The sequence below is a fragment of the Poromitra crassiceps genome (genome assembly GCF_964638095.1).
Source record: "Poromitra crassiceps genome assembly, chromosome: 1".
Taxonomy (NCBI): domain Eukaryota; kingdom Metazoa; phylum Chordata; class Actinopteri; order Beryciformes; family Melamphaidae; genus Poromitra; species Poromitra crassiceps.
The window spans coordinates 18,937,712-18,955,232 of record NC_139623.1 but is presented as its reverse complement, the minus strand read 5'-3'; the positions used below and the strand labels follow the sequence as shown (position 1 = coordinate 18,955,232).

The window sequence follows — 17,521 nt, the reverse complement described above, 5'->3', positions numbered from 1 at the left end:
AACAATCCATTCACATCCCTCTCTGCCTGTCAAAGAGCTGATATGAATTGCTAATGAACCTCCAGAGGATGGCAGATGCACTCGTGCACATGGCGTGAATAAAGATTAACCTTGTGTGACTTTTAACTAGAGATGACTGGCATACGGATGATCTCAGAAGGGTTGCGGTGCCCCGGTGTTTCATGGAACTAAAGTGCTCAGTCTGAATATTAATGCCGCAGGTCTGAGTGTGGCTCGTGACCTTTGTGTGTGTCAGTCTCCTTCTCTCCAGTCTTCCCTGAGTCTCACCTGTGATGCCAGAGAAAAGGGATGAAGGCCGCTGCTCTGCGTTGTTTTTTGTAATACAAAATATCATGCAGCTGATGAGGTTTTTATCATTGGAGGATTTTTTTAAATCACTGATCAGTATTCCTGAACTACCCAACCCAACAGAAATAGTGCCTCGGCACAGGGTCTGATCTTTGAACTCCTTACCATTGATTAGGCCTACTTCAATAATGAGAGACTAGTAGAAAGTATGACAAGCTTTAATGATACAACAAATTAATTTTGGCGTATGACTCCATGATATGATGACGCTCTCCTGAGATGATGAGAGGGCGTCGTCAGTGAAGAATAGGATAGGAAATCCCCCATAGGGAATTCTTCAATCAGGAGTCATGATGATGGTGGTGGTCAGGGGAGGAGGTGGGGCGAAAACAACTGCTTTAGCAATGATGATCAGCAACTGAGAATGACACATGGCACATACACAGCACATAGCAAACAGAGTAAAACATGGACCCTGATATACTACGCTGATTAGGTGATTGGGATCAGCTGGAGAGGAATACCTTGGGCTGATTGGTTATTGCCACATGTGTGGTAAACTGTGAATGGGTGAGGAGACAGCATCAGAGAAAGGGGGCGAGCCTAACAATGAATGGGTTATACAACCTCAAAGAAAGGGGGCGTGCACTGTGATATGACGAGAACTGGGCGTTGGCTGTTAAGTAGTCTTCATTATTGAAAATAGTCCAAGACATCATTTGTTGTTTTAGGGATCTAGGCTTATCCTGCCATTAGCTAAATGTAAAATGTAAAAATATATATTGTGTATAGAAGCTTTGCAGTTGTGCTACAGGCTCCACCAACCACCATGGAGATCCAGTGGAGAATTGGCTGTGTGCAAATAATGTCTCAATATATAACAACTACAAGAGATACCTGAAAAAGATTGTCAGGGTGTGGCTGTAGGTTCTTTCAATAATGTTATCTGTCAGGGTCCTGACCTCTACTCCCTCCCTAGGCTGCTAGGCCAAAGGCTCCTGCCAAGGGGTTCCTGGTCAAGTCCCAGCTGTGGCTGGTTCAATCATCAACGGCTGCTACACATTGACTCTGATTAGGTTGCTTGGCATTTAAGCCTGTGTGCCACACTCAGTGGCTGTTCGATTATTGTGCCTTGTGTCTGTGGTGCTCTGTACTTGTGATACTTCTCAGTAAAACCTACTTTGTGGACTTTCAACTTGTTCTGCATTTGGGTCCTCGCAAAATCTGTGACAGTTATCAGTTAAAGTGAGTATCCTAGTCTGATAATATGGATTTGGATTGTGTTCCATTCCGTTCCACAGTGCAGATAAACGGTAGCCTATTCCCTGCTCCCTGTTCAGGGATTGTCGGTTAAAGGAACTTCCCTCAACAAAATTCCTCCATTCGGAACACCCTGCAATGTAACGTAAATGAAACCCAGCTGGAGATGATGCACCATGGGCGCAACATCTTATGGAAATGTTTTCTATGAGTACAGGATTACAGCAGCTCCTTATAGACAATGACTGCGTTTACATGGACTTGAGTATCCCGGTTATGAGGCTTATCCTGGTTTTGATCATATTCGGGATATGGCGTTTACATGGAAGAGAGAGAAAGCAGGTTACTCATATCCCTGTATACATGATAAGTAGTAGTATCCTGGTTACTGATCACTGCATGCTATTTGCGCAGGCGCCTGTGATCGTTACAATACAAACCGGGGTCATTATTATTATTATTATTTGCTTATATTGGGTGCGTGTGACGTGACGTCATTCACCTTTTTTGGGCAAAGACGTGGGATTCCCTTGGATTCCGTCTTCATGGTGGAGTGTCCCTGTTTGCACGCAGCGCGCGGCTTTGGCTTTAATTTGAGTCACAACACCTTCGTCCTGTAGTCTGTATACTACAGACTTGAATAGGGCAGCATTTTGATGCTTTCTCCTATCTAAGCTGCCAAGCATTTAATTCTTTCATCACCGAAATACAAAACTCGGCAAAACTCTTTCCTCATCGTTTCAGAAGTGAGACTTTTAAGTCGAATTGCACTGACATTTGCGCGTGAGTATTTCCAGGTAAAACGAGGTATGTGCGGGACCTACAGCAGCGAGGTTAGAGAGGAAAATGCCTGGAGTCTGACGGCGGTCTGATGAGGAAGTAGCCTAATCGTGCGGCACTTCTATACTTTATACTGGACGAAATTCTGATAGTGAAACGGGTCATTTTGCGCAAGCTGTGTTGTGTACGGTAGCCCCTCGCGTTGGAGGGTGTTCACGGTGTGTTTCGCGTTGTTTGGTCATGAAATGGAGGGGGGGGGGGGGGGGAAATGCCTGCAAGTCTGCTGCCTTTTGGAGATGAACTGAACTGAAGCCGCGCCTGCGCAGGAAGTCTGCTGCGGTCAGAAAGCAGGATAAGGTGTATACATGCAACAGTATCCCGGGTTCTTTCGGAGTACTCCACCTCGCATAACCGGCTTTCTCAAAACCGGGATAAGGGCTTATCCAGCTTTCTGAAACCGGGATATGATGTTTACATGCGCAAACACAAAAACGGGATACTCCAAAACCCCGACAGTAACCGGGATACTCAAGTCCATGTAAACGCAGTCAATGTTGTCTGTTATTCTCTCCCCATCACCTTCAATAAGTACTTTCATTCTGCTGGCCTTCCCCTGGAGAAAATGTGTAGAGCTGGCCATGAGCAAACACTGTCATTCTCTTGCACTTGCCCTTTGTTGATGCTGGCTTTACACGGTGAAACTTGCACGCAACTTTAGTTGCATGAAACTTAGGTGAAACCAAGTTGCAAATGAATTGCATGGTATAAATCCTTCTGCAACTCACTTGAAACTTCTGTGAAACTCAGCCGCGACAGTTGCAAAGCTCTCAACTTTGTGGAACTAGTTTCATGCAACAGCCAATCAAAATGCTGATAACCAGTCAGCTGATCACGTAGGCTCTGGCTGTCTGAATCAGTGCGCTGTCCCAGAAGACTTCTATATGTCAATATCCATTTATAGTCATAGGGCCCCCTACTGGCAACACAGAAAGTGGTTTGTAACTCGGCCGGACATGGTCCCACGCGCACCAAAATCCACATGTTTGATGACCATCCCAGCCTGAAGACATGTAGATGACCATTTGGAGTGATAGGCAGAGCGCCCCCTACTGGCCACACAGGAAGTTGGAGTAACTCCATTGTAGATTGTCCAATCTGCTCCAAACTTGTCATGCATGATAAGTGTCCATGCCTCAAGCCATCTATATGTCAATATCCATTTATAGTCATAGCGCCCCCTACTGGCAACACAGAAAGTGGTTTGTAACTTGGCCCTACATGCTCACACGTGCACCAAACTTAACATGTTTGATGAGCATCCCAGCCTGAAGACATCTAGATGACCATTTGGAACTATAGGCAGAGCGCCCCCTACTGGCCACACAGGAAGTTGGAGTAACTTTATTGTAGATTGTCCAATCTGCTCCAAACGTGTCATGCATAAGTGTCCATGCCTGTAGACATCTATATGTCAATGTCAATATCCATTTATAGTCATAGCGCCCCCTACTGGCAACACAGAAAGTGGTTTGTAACTCGCCCCTACATGCTCACACGCGCACCAAACTTCACATGTTTGATGACCATCCCAGCCTGAACACATCTACATGACAATTTGGTGTGATAGGCAGAGCGCCCCCTACTGGCCACACAGAAAGCAGTTTGTAACTCGGCCGTACATGGTCACACCCGCAACGAACTTCACATGTTTGATGAGCATCCCAGAGCATTGAATGTATTCTGATCCATGCGGAGCCAGGATCAACATGGGTTAAAAATAATAATATTAACATGTTGTGAAGTATGATCACATAACTTTTCAATGCTATGCTATATATGTTTTAATGATAATCAGTTATCTATATATCAAGCTACAATTTCATACTGTTGTCACAAGGTGGCAACAAGCTATTTATTTATTTATTTTCCTTGAATCAATCAATACATTTGAGAAAAATAACAATGCACTCACCGGAGGCTCATTGGATCAAGCTCCTTGAAAAGTGTGAAACGATCCACTGGTATGTCTTTTAAGTAGCGAGTCCTTCACCCACATACGTTTAACTTTTTTTTCATGTTGTGTTTTTTCCTCCTCCTCCTCCAACATATCCATGAGTATTAATGCACTAATAGCTCTCTTCCTATTCTCGGGGCCCGGGACAGCCATATTTTATCTAACAAAGTAGCTAGCTAGCTAGCCAACCAGCCAGCCGGTGCCAGAAGAAAAACCGATACAACACCTTCGAGTCCGAATTGATATTTTCCAGCGAGAAAACGATATGAAATACGATACAAAGATGCAGAATGACAATTCTCACTTGAAAAAAGAAGAAAACAATACAATAGATGAAAAATGACCAATCTAGCTAGCTAGTTTTGCTGGAAGAAACTGCCAAGTTGCACGAGACTTGATTATTTTGGAATTGCTTTGTGTAACTGTGAAGTTGCATGGAAATTGGGTTGCATGCAACTTGCAACCTGCAACTAGTTGCGTGAAAGTTTCACCATGTAAAGCCAGCCTAACTCAAATCAACTCTCAATAACTGTCAAACTAAATGAATGCCTGCAAAACTGTTTACAGTTTTTGGATATGTGCAAAATAAATCGGCATTGAAAATTGGTGGAGTGTCCCTTTAATTCATTCCCAGCCAAGTCACCAGCCATCACCAGGGTTTCTGATCATTTTCACTAATTTTCCAAGACCCACAGAAAATTTTCTTCCATGACTATGTAAACACCGAATATCTCAAAGGAAAGAAGAGAGCCTCTACTTTCATAGAAAAAAAGTTTGAGTCTACCTTCATCCGTTCTTTAGTTATTGATACTTGAATGTAGGTAGGGTTCACTGAAAACGTCCGTCTGTCCCCAAAAAGCTGAGAAAAATGCATTTTTATGCCTCCGCCAGCGATAGCCAGGCCAGAGGCATTATGGATCCGGGTTGTCCATACGTCCGTACGTATGTCCGTCCGTCCGTCCGTCCGATGTTCGTTAACGCGATATCTGAGGAACGCCTTGATGGAATTTCATCAAATTTGCTCACATCGACATGGACTCAAGGATGAACTGATTAGATTTTGGTGGTCAAAGGTCAAAGGCCAAGGTCACTGTGACCTTTCGAACGCCATTTTCAAGCTTGTTAATGCGATATCTCAGGAATGCCTTGATGGAATTTCATCAAATTTGCCTCAAACATCGACTTGGACTCAAGGATGAACTGATTTGATTTTCGTGGTCAAAGTTCAAGGTCACTGTGACCTCACGAACGCCATTCCCAAGTTCGTTAACGCGATATCTCAAGAACGGCTTAATGGAATTTCTTCTGATTTGGCTCAAACGTCGGCTTGGACGCAATGATGAACTGATTCCATTTTGGTTATCAAAGGTCAAAGGTCAAGTTCACTGTGACCTCTCGAATGCCATTTTCAAGCTGGTTATCAAGCAATATCTCAGGAATGTCTTGATGGAATTTCTTCCAATTTGCCTCAAATGGTGATTTGGACTCAAGAATGAACTAATGGCGGAGGCATAAATCCGCGGTGCGGTCGTTCTAGTTCTAAATAAAGTCATCTTCTACGGGTCCTGAACCAAATAAATGTCTCTGATGGTGGATACTGGCCGGAGTTACACTCAACAATGAAGCCCATAATGATTTGGTTTCCTCTCCTGGTCAAACACGCCCGTGGGGACCGCTTTTACCTTAACACCGATGCGAGAGAGCGACTTGTGGACGTGTTGTCAGCGCCTGCCGCCTCCTGGTAATAAGAAAATCCTTCAGGTTTGAGTGACTGGGTGCCCCGATATCATGTGGAGTCCGTGGCTCGCTAAAAGCTGCCGGACCAGCGTTTGAGCAGTGCCTGGAGCTGTTTTATGGAGCTTTTCTGATGGGAAATTGTTGCTTTTCTCTGCTTCCTGGTTTTGTTCGACAATCGTGGTCGCTTCTCTACAACTCTAGACGTGTAGTAGTATTTCACAAGGTGAGTAAGACAGCCATCTATCACATGATGGTGAAAACACCTATTAACGTTCCATTACGGAAATGGCGGGGAAGTGTTGTCTCTTAAATAACGTTAATGGATGCCAATGGCGGAGAATGAGTTAATAGATTGCATTTTTGCCCACACTGTACATTTCTGATGTTTCTGTAGATCTAACCGGTACTCTGTGCTGTGTGTCTGCAGGAGGTGGAGGAGCGGGGGAAGCGTCAGGTCCTGGTCCTGGGTCTGGATGGGGCGGGGAAGAGCAGCATGCTGCAGGGTCTGACCCCGGCCACTAGGCGGGGCTGCTGCCAACCCACCCGCGGCTTCAACTTCATCAGCGTCAATGCCCCCGCCTGCCAGCTCGACTTCCTGGAGAGTAAGACTCCTTTTGTCATTCCAAATCAGATTCCGCCAACTCTTGGTTGGAGTCCTGAAGCCAATTATGTTTTAGTGGAGACGGTCGGAAAGATGAGATGATAGTTGATTATCTGCCAACTGCAATTCAGTTTTATTTTTATTCATAGTGTAAATTTACCATGAGACATGGTCCCGAAACACTTTACAGTTAAAGAAAACGTCAAAAAACAGTACAATAATAGATGATACAGTGCATGATCAAGTTGAAAATAAGTCAAGTAAAAGCAGACAGTATGAGAGCTACAGTAAGAACAATAAATTAAAGTTAAAGGGAAGGGTGTTAAAACACAGGTAATAAATTAATCACAATGGGAGAAATACTAGCAAAATAAAATAAAGTGCACTATCAAATAATATCATATGCTTGTGAGAATAAATACGTTTTAAGTCTGGTTTTGAAAATATCGATGGAGCCAGCCTCCCTAACTGATCGGGGAAGCTGGTTCCAGAGATATGGAGCACGATAGGATAATCCCCTGCTCCCTCCCCACCTCCTCCATTTCCTGACCTCTCCTCCCCCACATTCCCTCCGCTCTCCCTCCCTTGCTCCCCCCCACCTCCTCCCTTTCCCTGTTCTCCCCTCCCCCACATTCCCATGTTCCGTCCCCATCTCCTCCCTTCCCTGTTCTCTCCTCCCCTACATTCCACCCCCCTTTTCTCCCCTTGTCTCTGCCTTTCTCTATCATATGATTGTTCAATCTTGTTATTATTACTACTACTGTAATTGCTACTGTTGTGTCAGCTAGATTTAGCTAGACATATTTTCTGTGAAGTCCTCTGAGACGTGCTTGTGAATTAGGGCTATACAAATAGACTTGACTTGACAACTGTTGCCAAAAAACGGATTCTGAAGGAATGGGAGTTATCCAGTTAGGTTTCTGAGGACCAATTCAATTAAAAAGTTTTCAATCATTTGGGACCCGTTTCTAGCCTATCTTGATGAAGTTAGGGGTGACGGGTGACTCGCCTGGCTGGTTTCTTGTGGACCCCTTGTGTGAGATCCCAGGAACAATATCTCCAACAAGCACTTTATGCAGCTGGTAATGTTTTCTTTTCTTTTCTTGTGCCTGAGCGTGTTCGTTTGTCTTGTTTGTGCATTGATTTGAAAAATGTAAAAGAAAATATTGAGAGAGAAAAAAAGAAAGAAAATCAGCTATGACACATAATTTGCCAGATTTTTAACTGAGCTTGGCGGAATAACCTCTCCATGCAAGAAAGTATCAGTATTAAATACACCTGTATGGAGAGCAAAACAAACGACCAACAGCTTTCAAATATATATATAAAAAAATAGGGGTGCAACTAACGATTATTTTCATAATCGATTAATCTGTCGATTATTTTCTCGATTAATCGATTAGTTGTTTGGTCTATAAAATGTCAGAAAATGGTGGCAAATGACGATCAGTGTTTCCCAAAGCCCAAGACATTACATTACATTACATTACGTCATTTGGCAGACGCTTTTATCCAAAGCGACTTACAATAACACATTTTTTGTCAGCAATAGAGCAATCAACTATGGAGCACAGTCTATGACAACTACAACTTCTGAAGGAACAGTGGTACAAGTTTAGGTTAGTGGTACAAGTTTAGGTTAGGTTTTTTTTTTTTTTTTTTTAATAAGGAAAGAGAGAGAACGAAGTTAGATCAAGAAGGGCACAGATGGAGCCTGAAAAGGTGTGTCTTTAGTCTTTTCCGAAAGATCGGCAGTGATTCAGCTGTCCTGACCGAAGGTGGAAGCTCATTCCACCATTGAGGTGCCAGGGACGAGAAGAGTCGAGATCGGGATGAGCGACTTTTGAGCCCCCGTAGCGAAGGAGGGGCGAGGCGACCTGCACTGGTGGAGGAGCGAAGGGAGCGCTGAGAGGTTTGGAACCTGACCATGGATTGCAGGTACAGGGGAGCTGACTGGTGTACTGCCCTGTAGGCCAGTACCAGTGTCTTGAATTTGATGCGGGCCGAGATGGGAAGCCAGTGGAGCTCCTGGAAGAGGGGAGTGACGTGAGAGAATTTGGGTTGGTTGAATACCAGACGGGTTGCAGCGTTCTGAATGAGCTGAAGCGGTCGGATGTAGAGAGCTGCAAACCCGAGGGTACCCTCGCGGGCCCCTCGGGCCTGCCAATACGGGCCAAGGCCGGGCTCGTTTTTTCTTTTTTTTTAATTAATAGGTCCGGGCCGGGCCGGGGTCGGGCCGTTTTTCAATAATTAAATAAAATAACGTTGTATTACTCGCTTGATTTTACACAGCAGAGCAGTCACACAAAGAGGAGGAGCGCACACTGCACAGACACTCGCCTAGCCACAGCCACACACACACAGACACACACACACCCTCACCGTGACGTTAGTCTGCCACTCCGTCAGCGTAAAAAACAACAACAAAACAAGCCGCGTGTGTCCGTGTCCGTGTCGTGAGAGAGAAATAAGATCGATGGACATAAAACAAAGTTTGCGAGGGGAGAGTTAAACAGTCCCCACTGCAGTAGGGAAAGCTCATTTCAACCTGTTCAAAATGAACCCATCTACCATACATTGTGAGGACACTAATGTGACGTTATTCAATGCAGCTATAAACGGTAAGTCTGCTGTTTTAATTTCGATATGCTTGAGTGACATAATGTTTCAGTTTGTGGGCATTGTTGCTGTTGGCAATTAAACGATCTAACGTTCTCTTTCTCAAGACGTGTGGATTTTGATAGGCCACGGTAGCATGTGTGAGAGGGGGAGAGAGAGACAGAGAGAAAGCTGCAGTGTTTGTCTTTATAGGCAACACAGTCTAGCAACGTTTTGGACTAACGAGTTCAGCGGCGCGGCAGCATGCACAGAGAGGGAGAGAGAGATGTGTCGTCATATCGTGATATTGATGTCGGGCCTCGCAACGGGCTCGGGCCAATTCATTTCATGACTCATCCGGGCCGGGTCGGGCACGGGCCTGCATGTCACGGGCCGGGGAGGGCTCGGGCCGAGATTTCAGGCCCGCGCAGCTCTCTAGTCGGATGTCGGTGGCAGGTAGGCCAGCCAGGAGCACGTTGCAGTAGTCCAGGCGGGAGGAGACAAGAGACTGGACCAGGAGTTGAGTCGCTTCTCTTGTGAGAAAGGGACGGATTTTGCGGATGTTGTAGAGAGAGAACCTACAGGAGCGAGCTGTAGCAGCTATGTTGGCAGAGCAAGACAGCTGGTTGTCAAGGATCACCCCAAGGTTCTTAGCTGTTTGGGAGGGAAGTACAGTGTGTTGTCAATGGAGATGGAGAGATCTGCGAGAGGGCAGTATTTTCCTGGGAGGAAGAGTAGCTCTGTCTTACCAAGGTTGAGCTTGAGGTGGTGGGCAGACATCCAGTCGCCAATGTCTTTGAGGCATGCAGAGATGCGAGCCTTGATTTGAGTGTCGGAGGGGGGGAAGGAAAGGAAAAGCTGGGTGTCATCAGCATAGCAGTGATAAGAAAAGCCATGAGAAGAGATCACATAGGCAAGAGATCTGATATAGAGAAGGAAAAGTAAGGGGCCCAGGACTGAGCCCTGGGGGACACCGGTGGTAAGAGGACAGGATCTGGAGAGGGACCCTCTCCATGAGACCTGGTATGAGCGGTTCGAGAGGTAGGAAGCAAACCAGGAGAGTGCAGAACCTGAAATGCCGCGGTCAGACAGAGGGGAAAGAAGGATTTGGTGGTTGACTGTATCGAAGGCAGCAGACAGGTCAAGGAGGACAAGAACAGAGGAGAGGGATGAGGCCTTAGCAGTGTTTAGGGCCTCTGTGACAGCAAGAAGAGCTGTCTCAGTGGAGTGAGAGGCCTTGAAACCGGACTGCAGAGGGTCCAGGAGGTCATTTTGGGAGAGATAGAGAGAAAGTTGTTCGGACGCTGCTCGTTCGAGGGTTTTGGAAAGGAATGAGAGAAGAGAGACAGGTCTGTAGTTGTGAATAGCAGTAGGGTCAAGGGAGGGTTTCTTAAGCAGAGGCTTGACTCTTGCAGTCTTTAGAGCAGGCGGAACAAGACCAGAGGACAGAGAGGAGTTAATGAAGGTAGTGAGGAAGGGAGATATGTTAGGTGAGATGGTTTGGAGGAGAGAGGAAGGGATAGGATCGAGGGGGCAGTAAGTGGCTCGGTTCGAGCTGATGAGTTTAAGCACTTCATCAGGAGAGAGGGGAGAGAAGGAAGGAAATCCAGGGACAGGGGGCCGAGGAGCAGGATTGGAGTCGGGAGTGTTAGTGAGGGTGCCTGGAGGATGGAAGGAGGAGCTGATGTCATCCACCTTTTTAGTAAAGAAGGTTACAAAATCATCAGCAGAGAGGGAGGAGGGAGGGGGAGGGAAGGGAGGGTTGAGGAGCGTGGAGAAGGTGGACAACAGTTTACTGGGATTGGATGCAGAGGACTGGATTTCAGAGATGAAGAAGGAGGTTTTTGCTTTGGAGACAGCATCAGTGAAGTTGGAGTGGATAAGGTGGTAGGAAGAGAGATCTTCAGGGAGATGTGATTTTCTCCATTTTCTCTCAGCTGCCCGAAGCTCAGTTCGATAAGTTCGCAGAGATTCAGTCAGCCAAGGAGAAGGGGGAGAAGATCGGGCAGGCTTAGTGGTGAGTGGGCAAAGAGAATCAAGAGCGGAGGAGAGAGAGGAGAGAAGAGTGGTGGAAGCCTCGTCAGTGGACAGGAGAGCAAATAGCTCGGCAGGGGGAAGCAGGGAGAGGACGGTAGAAGAGAGGGAGTCGGGTGAGAGAGTTTTTAGGTTGCGTCGGGTGGTGGTAGAGTGAGGGGGAGATGGGTGGGAGGAGGGGAGGGGGATGGGAAGGGAGAAGGTGATAAAGTGGTGGTCGGATACAGGAAGAGGAGTCACAGTGAGATTAGAGGTGGAGCAGGATCTGGTGAAGACCAGGTCAAGCACATTCCCGGCTTTGTGAGTAGGAGTTGATTGAGAGAGGTAAAGGTCAAAGGATGAGAAGAAGTTAAGGAAAGGCAGAGATTGTAAGGTTACTGGCTGGATGTTGAAGTCTCCCAGAAGGATGAGTGGAGTACCATCCTCAGGAAAGACGGAGAGGAGGGTGTCCAGCTTGTCCAGAAAGTCACCAAGCGGGCCAGGCGGGCGGTAGATTACCACAATGTTGAGCTTGATGGGTAGGGATACGGCAACTGCATGGGACTCAAAAGATGAGATAGACAGATGAGAGAGAGAGGTGACAGTGTAGGTCCATTTGGGAGAGATGAGGATACCAGTGCCTCCGCCACGGCCAGAGGCTCTGGGGGTGTGCGAGAAGGAATAGGCAGCAGAGAGAGCTGCTCAGAGAGCTGATCAGGAATGATCCAGGTCTCTGTGAGAGCTAGGAAGTGGAGGGTTTGAGATAGAGCATGAGCCGAGATGGTCTCAGTTTTCTTAACAGCCGACTGACAGTTCCAGAGACCTCCGGCAATAGTAAAAGGACTGTTTGCGCGGTTAGGGCAGGAGAGATTACCGGAGTTACTACACCTGAAGCTGCCGTGTCTACGGCGTCTGTGGGCTGAGGTTACAACAGGGATGGGAAGAAAACACATAGTTAGGTAGATGAGTAGGTAGAATAAGAGAGGTAGCAAAAAACCCTATTCTCTGGCCTCCCCTCGATGGACTCCCGCAGAAAGACTCCCTTGTCTTCGTGCCGCAAGGCTACGTGCCGCTTACCGCTGCCGCTGTAGACTGACAGTGTTCAGAAATACTGGTTCAACATGGCTACAAGCCACGCCTATCCAATCAGCCCCCCTCGTTCACAGGAGGGGTGAATTGATGTCACCTGAGAGCAATCCACCAGCTGCCCAGAGTTTCACTCAGAGACACAAACAAGCCTAAAAGCAACTACTTTTTAGAATAGAAGATAGCAGACAGAAGTAACACAGCTTAAAACACTTACCCACTGAAGCCAAAGTTAAAATCACAGACAGGTATCCAGAGAAGATCAGCTCTTATGTCAGACAACTAAAAGTGTACTGACTAGACCTTTCTCCAGCTAGACTATATGAGAGCTACAAGCCACGCCTATCCAATCAGCCCCCCTCGTTCACAGGAGGGGTGAATTGATGTCACCTGAGAGCAATCCACCAGCTGCCCAGAGTTTCACTCAGAGACACAAACAAGCCTAAAAGCAACTACTTTTTAGAATAGAAGATAGCAGACAGAAGTAACACAGCTTAAAACACTTACCCACTGAAGCCAAAGTTAAAATCACAGACAGGTATCCAGAGAAGATCAGCTCTTATGTCAGACAACTAAAAGTGTACTGACTAGACCTTTCTCCAGCTAGACTATATGAGAGCTACAAGCCACGCCTATCCAATCAGCCCCCCTCGTTCACAGGAGGGGTGAATTGATGTCACCTGAGAGCAATCCACCAGCTGCCCAGAGTTTCACTCAGAGACACAAACAAGCCTAGAAGCAACTACTTTTTAGAATAGAAGATAGCAGACAGAAGTAACACAGCTTAAAACACTTACCCACTGAAGCCAAAGTTAAAATCACAGACAGGTATCCGGAGAAGATCAGCTCTTATGTCAGACAACTAAAAGTGTACTGACTAGACCTTTCTCCAGCTAGACTATATGAGAGCTACAAGCCACGCCTATCCAAACAGCCCCCCTCGTTCACAGGAGGGGTGAATTGATGTCACCTGAGAGCAATCCACCAGCTGCCCAGAGTTTCACTCAGAGACACAAACAAGCCTAAAAGCAACTACTTTTTAGAATAGAAGATAGCAGACAGAAGTAACACAGCTTAAAACACTTACCCACTGAAGCCAAAGTTAAAATCACAGACAGGTATCCAGAGAAGATCAGCTCTTATGTCAGACAACTAAAAGTGTACTGACGACGCCCTCAAATGTCTTGTTTTGTCCACAACTCAAAGATAATATCAGTTTACTGTTTGTTTGTTTGTTTATTTGCACATTTTAAAAGCAAACGGGTTAAACAGAAAATAAAATGTATACAAAGAAATTAAAAAAACTTGTATCAATTCTACATATTAGTTCGTATTTGTGTAAAAATTATTACAACAAAAAACAAAGAAAAAAAATAGCACTATGTTGAGAGGTTCAAGATAGATTCAAGATTTCAGGAGTATGTAGAAACTGGATCATTCAATGCAATTTCTATTCAATATTAGAATACTTTTAAGTCTCTTTTTGTAAAGAGATAAAGACAGAGAATCAGACCGTAGGTGCAAGTTCTTATTCCATACTTTGGCTCCATGGTATTTTAACGAATCCTGTCCCCTAGATGTATGATACATTGGTAGGTGAAGGTTATTACTTTGTCTAGTTGAATAAGAGTGAACTTGAGAGTTACAAATGAAGAATTTTTTACAACTTTCTTACCCATGTAACCCATTTACCCATGTACTTCACTTTAAAAATAAAGATACACGGTTGAAAAATGTTAATATCAAAAATGGACAGTATATTACATTTTGAAAAGAGTGGTGCGGTTGGAGCACATGGCTTAGAGAAAGATGCCAATCTTACAAAACGTTTCTGCATCAGAATTTTTTTGTGAAGATAGGTGGGGAAAGTACTGGCCCATACAATATTACAGTAAGTAAGGTATGGAAATATTAAACTGTAGTACAGTGTTAAAAGACAAGAGAAATTCAGAAGACCACAAATCCTTCTAATAATCCCCAGGGATTTCGTAACTTTCATACAGACATGACTGATGTAGTTTTTCCAGGTGAGATTCTCATCGATCAAGATGATGAGACTATGATCATTTCCTCACCGTCAATGTACAATTTAAATAATTCAGATTTATAGTTCATTTTACCAGCAAAAATCATAACGTTTGATTTTTTTTACATTTAATTCCAGTTTATTTGTCAGGAACCATTTAGAATACATGAGCAGGCCATTATTTACCTCGTTCATGAGAACGGTCCAATTTTTATTGGAGATCAGTAAATTGGTGTGGTCTGCAAATAATATTGAAATATTGTTTTTGACACTGCTGCAAGGTCATTTATGAAGATAAGAAATAGTAGGGGCCTTGAGGCACCCCGCACTGAATCTTAGCTCTCCAAGACTCTATACCATTGATATTAACATATCGTCGCTGTCGTTCCAGGACCTCGAATGTGCCTTTTTTCACTTTTTTATTTTTTGTCATGAATCAATGCCATTGGTCACCCTTCACGTCTCTGTGTGGTTTTTAACAAATGCAACCAATGGAAAAGCATTAAAACGAGCTTATGAGTAAATCTCGTAACGCCATTCGCCCTCAATCTGTCAGTCAAACCTCGAAATTCGCCCCCTACCTCCGTGTGTACCCCCCCCACGCAGGACAATAAACCCGGAAAAGACACACGGCAGACGCGCTGTGTATTTCTCATATCGTTTTGACTAATCCTGGCTTCCTCTGACGTTAATATATCAATCAAATGTTTTCCAGTTATTCCTAGGCTGCAAACTTGTTTTAACATGCAAATCGGAGTGTTTTCTGACGAGAATAAAGTAACGTTAACGCTACGTTATGTCAGACTATTTCTCACCCCATGCCAAAGCCCCCTCTTCAGCCATGAGAGGCGAGGGGCAATGCTGCTGCTCCTGCGCGCGCCCCCGCGGCCTGGAGCTTGGGGGCTCGTGCATGAGCATGCGACTGCTTGACTGGCCGTGAGAAAGTGCTTCCAAGTCGGACTGATAATATAAACAACATCATTTGAGCTTATCCAGGTAAGATATTAATAAAGTAATGACACATTCAGCGGGAAACTAACTATAATTAAGACATGTGCCAACTTGGACGACATTTGGTTCAGTAGTTTAAGAGCAAACAGGTTTTTTTTACTTCCTGAAAAGTTTCTGTTTTGGAAATTCGAGGTCCTGGAACGACAGCGACGATATTGTTCTCTGTTATAGACATAATCACAAAACCACTTATTGACATTACCATGAAAACCATATTTATACAATTTAGCAACCAGGATGTCATGATTGACAGCATCAAATTCTTTAGAGAGGTCCAAGAAAATACCACATGCAAACTCTTTCTTTTTCAAAGCAGTATGAATTTTGTCTACTAGTTGTAAAAGGGCCATATAGGCTGAGTGATTTTTACGGAATCCGTACTGGTGTTCATACAGTATATTGTGGCGGAATGAGGCGCACACCGAGGCAGATCCTTTGGCTTATCAACTCTTTATTTAGCGAACGGACAGACACACATGAAGGCAGGCACGCCAACACCTCGCTAGCTTCTCCTAGCCTAGCCTAGCTCTCCCCAGCACCTCTGCTCTCTTCCCAGCTTCCCCCAGCTCTCTCGACCATTCCCACTTCCTCCCCTAGTCTCCACCCCCTGTCCCTATGCTCCCTTCACTTGCCACTCCAAAACCCCATACCCCACATGCACAGAACAACATAACAGACAGATACAGTTAGACATACACACTACTAGCTATCCCGTACTACTCCACCTTACCCCACGCTACACTGCCCCCCCTTTTTTAAACCATTTGCCCCCAAAAGACACCCCAAAACAACCGTTACATCAACCCTTATAAGCCATTCAACATTTTTCATTTTAAACAGAACATTTCCCCTTTCCCCACTCTACAGTTTTGTTCCCCCTCCCCGCACCGCAGTCAACACAGCGAAGGCAGTAGTCCTCTACGTCTCCCTTGTGTTGGCTCCAATAGAAAAGTGCACGAACATGGGGAAGCATCTTCTCAGCCCCCAGATGACCCTGACCGCGGCGGCTCCTGTGCGCCCATCCTAACACTAATCCCCGCAGGTAGCTGGGTACAACCGTCTGGAACCCCCTTTTCATTTGCCCCCCCCTCTTCTCCAAAATCCCATCTTCACACAGACGCAGGTCCGTAAACATATTCCACAGCCCCTTCGTGGCACCGGAACACAGGTGAATCTCCTCCACAGGGGGCCGGCGTCCGGCCGCCACCCACGCGAGCACCGGACCGATCTCCGTGTCCTCCGCCTGCCTGCGTTTCCACTCACCCACGTCGACATCCATGATGGTCATGTCGTCGTCCTCCAGGTCCACATCTGAACAGTCTGAACAGTCCCCCTCGTCTTCCTCCACCTCTTGCACTCGCTCGTCCTCCCGTCCCCCTCCCCCAGGGGGCGGCGTGCTCAGGTCCGCGGTGGGAACAAAATGGACGCCATCTCAGTCGCCACCCCGGGCCTCCGCACAGCAACAGCGGGGGGTGTGGAGCAGTTTGACTGGGCCGGCTCTTCCGACATTTGCACCGCTGGTACCTCAGGAAACACAATCGTCCCGACCTGAATAACCGGCTCTTCCCTCTGGTTGCTCACCTCCTCTCCAGGCTGTGTGTCTCCTCCGTTCCCCAAAGTATCAGTGCACTCTCTGGCCAAGTGCTCAGGCGAACGGCAAGTCCAGCAGAGCCTCACCCTTCCTCCAGGGGGACCTCCCTCCGTTCGCCCTGTCCTTTGATCTCAGGAAGCGTTGGGGCACACTCTGGCCAAGTGCCCATATGTCCCGCACGTCCAGCAGACACTCGGACGCCGCCAAAACCTCTGCTCCCTGGATCTGGTCCCTCTCCCGGAACCGTAGTGGCACCCTCTCGCTAAGTGACCCACTCTCCCACAAGTCCAACAAGCTCTCCGTGCTGGCTCCGGCCGCTGCTCACCGTGCAGAGTGGCCTCTTTTATTAGCTGTATCAACTTCTCTGCCCAGGCAGGCGTAGCCTCCAATAGCCGTCTGACCTCTTTCAACAACCGGGCTTCCATCTTCCCCAAGTTGGCAGACCACCAACTGTGCTCCGGAGTTATCGTCAACTCCCGGCGTGCTCCGTCACGT

At 46.2% G+C, this 17,521-nt stretch overlaps 1 protein-coding gene across 1 annotated transcript in view; it reads left to right on the top strand.

The window, feature by feature from the left end:
• Nucleotides 1-17,521, top strand: part of arl10 (ADP-ribosylation factor-like 10) — a gene marked incomplete at both ends in the record, with an annotated part of 93,819 nt that overhangs the window by 26,514 nt on the left and 49,784 nt on the right. Inside the window, one exon of the mRNA XM_083635924.1 lies at nt 6,528-6,702. Coding sequence (XP_083492050.1) covers nt 6,528-6,702 — 175 coding nt within the window. The remainder of the gene's footprint in view (nt 1-6,527; nt 6,703-17,521) is intronic.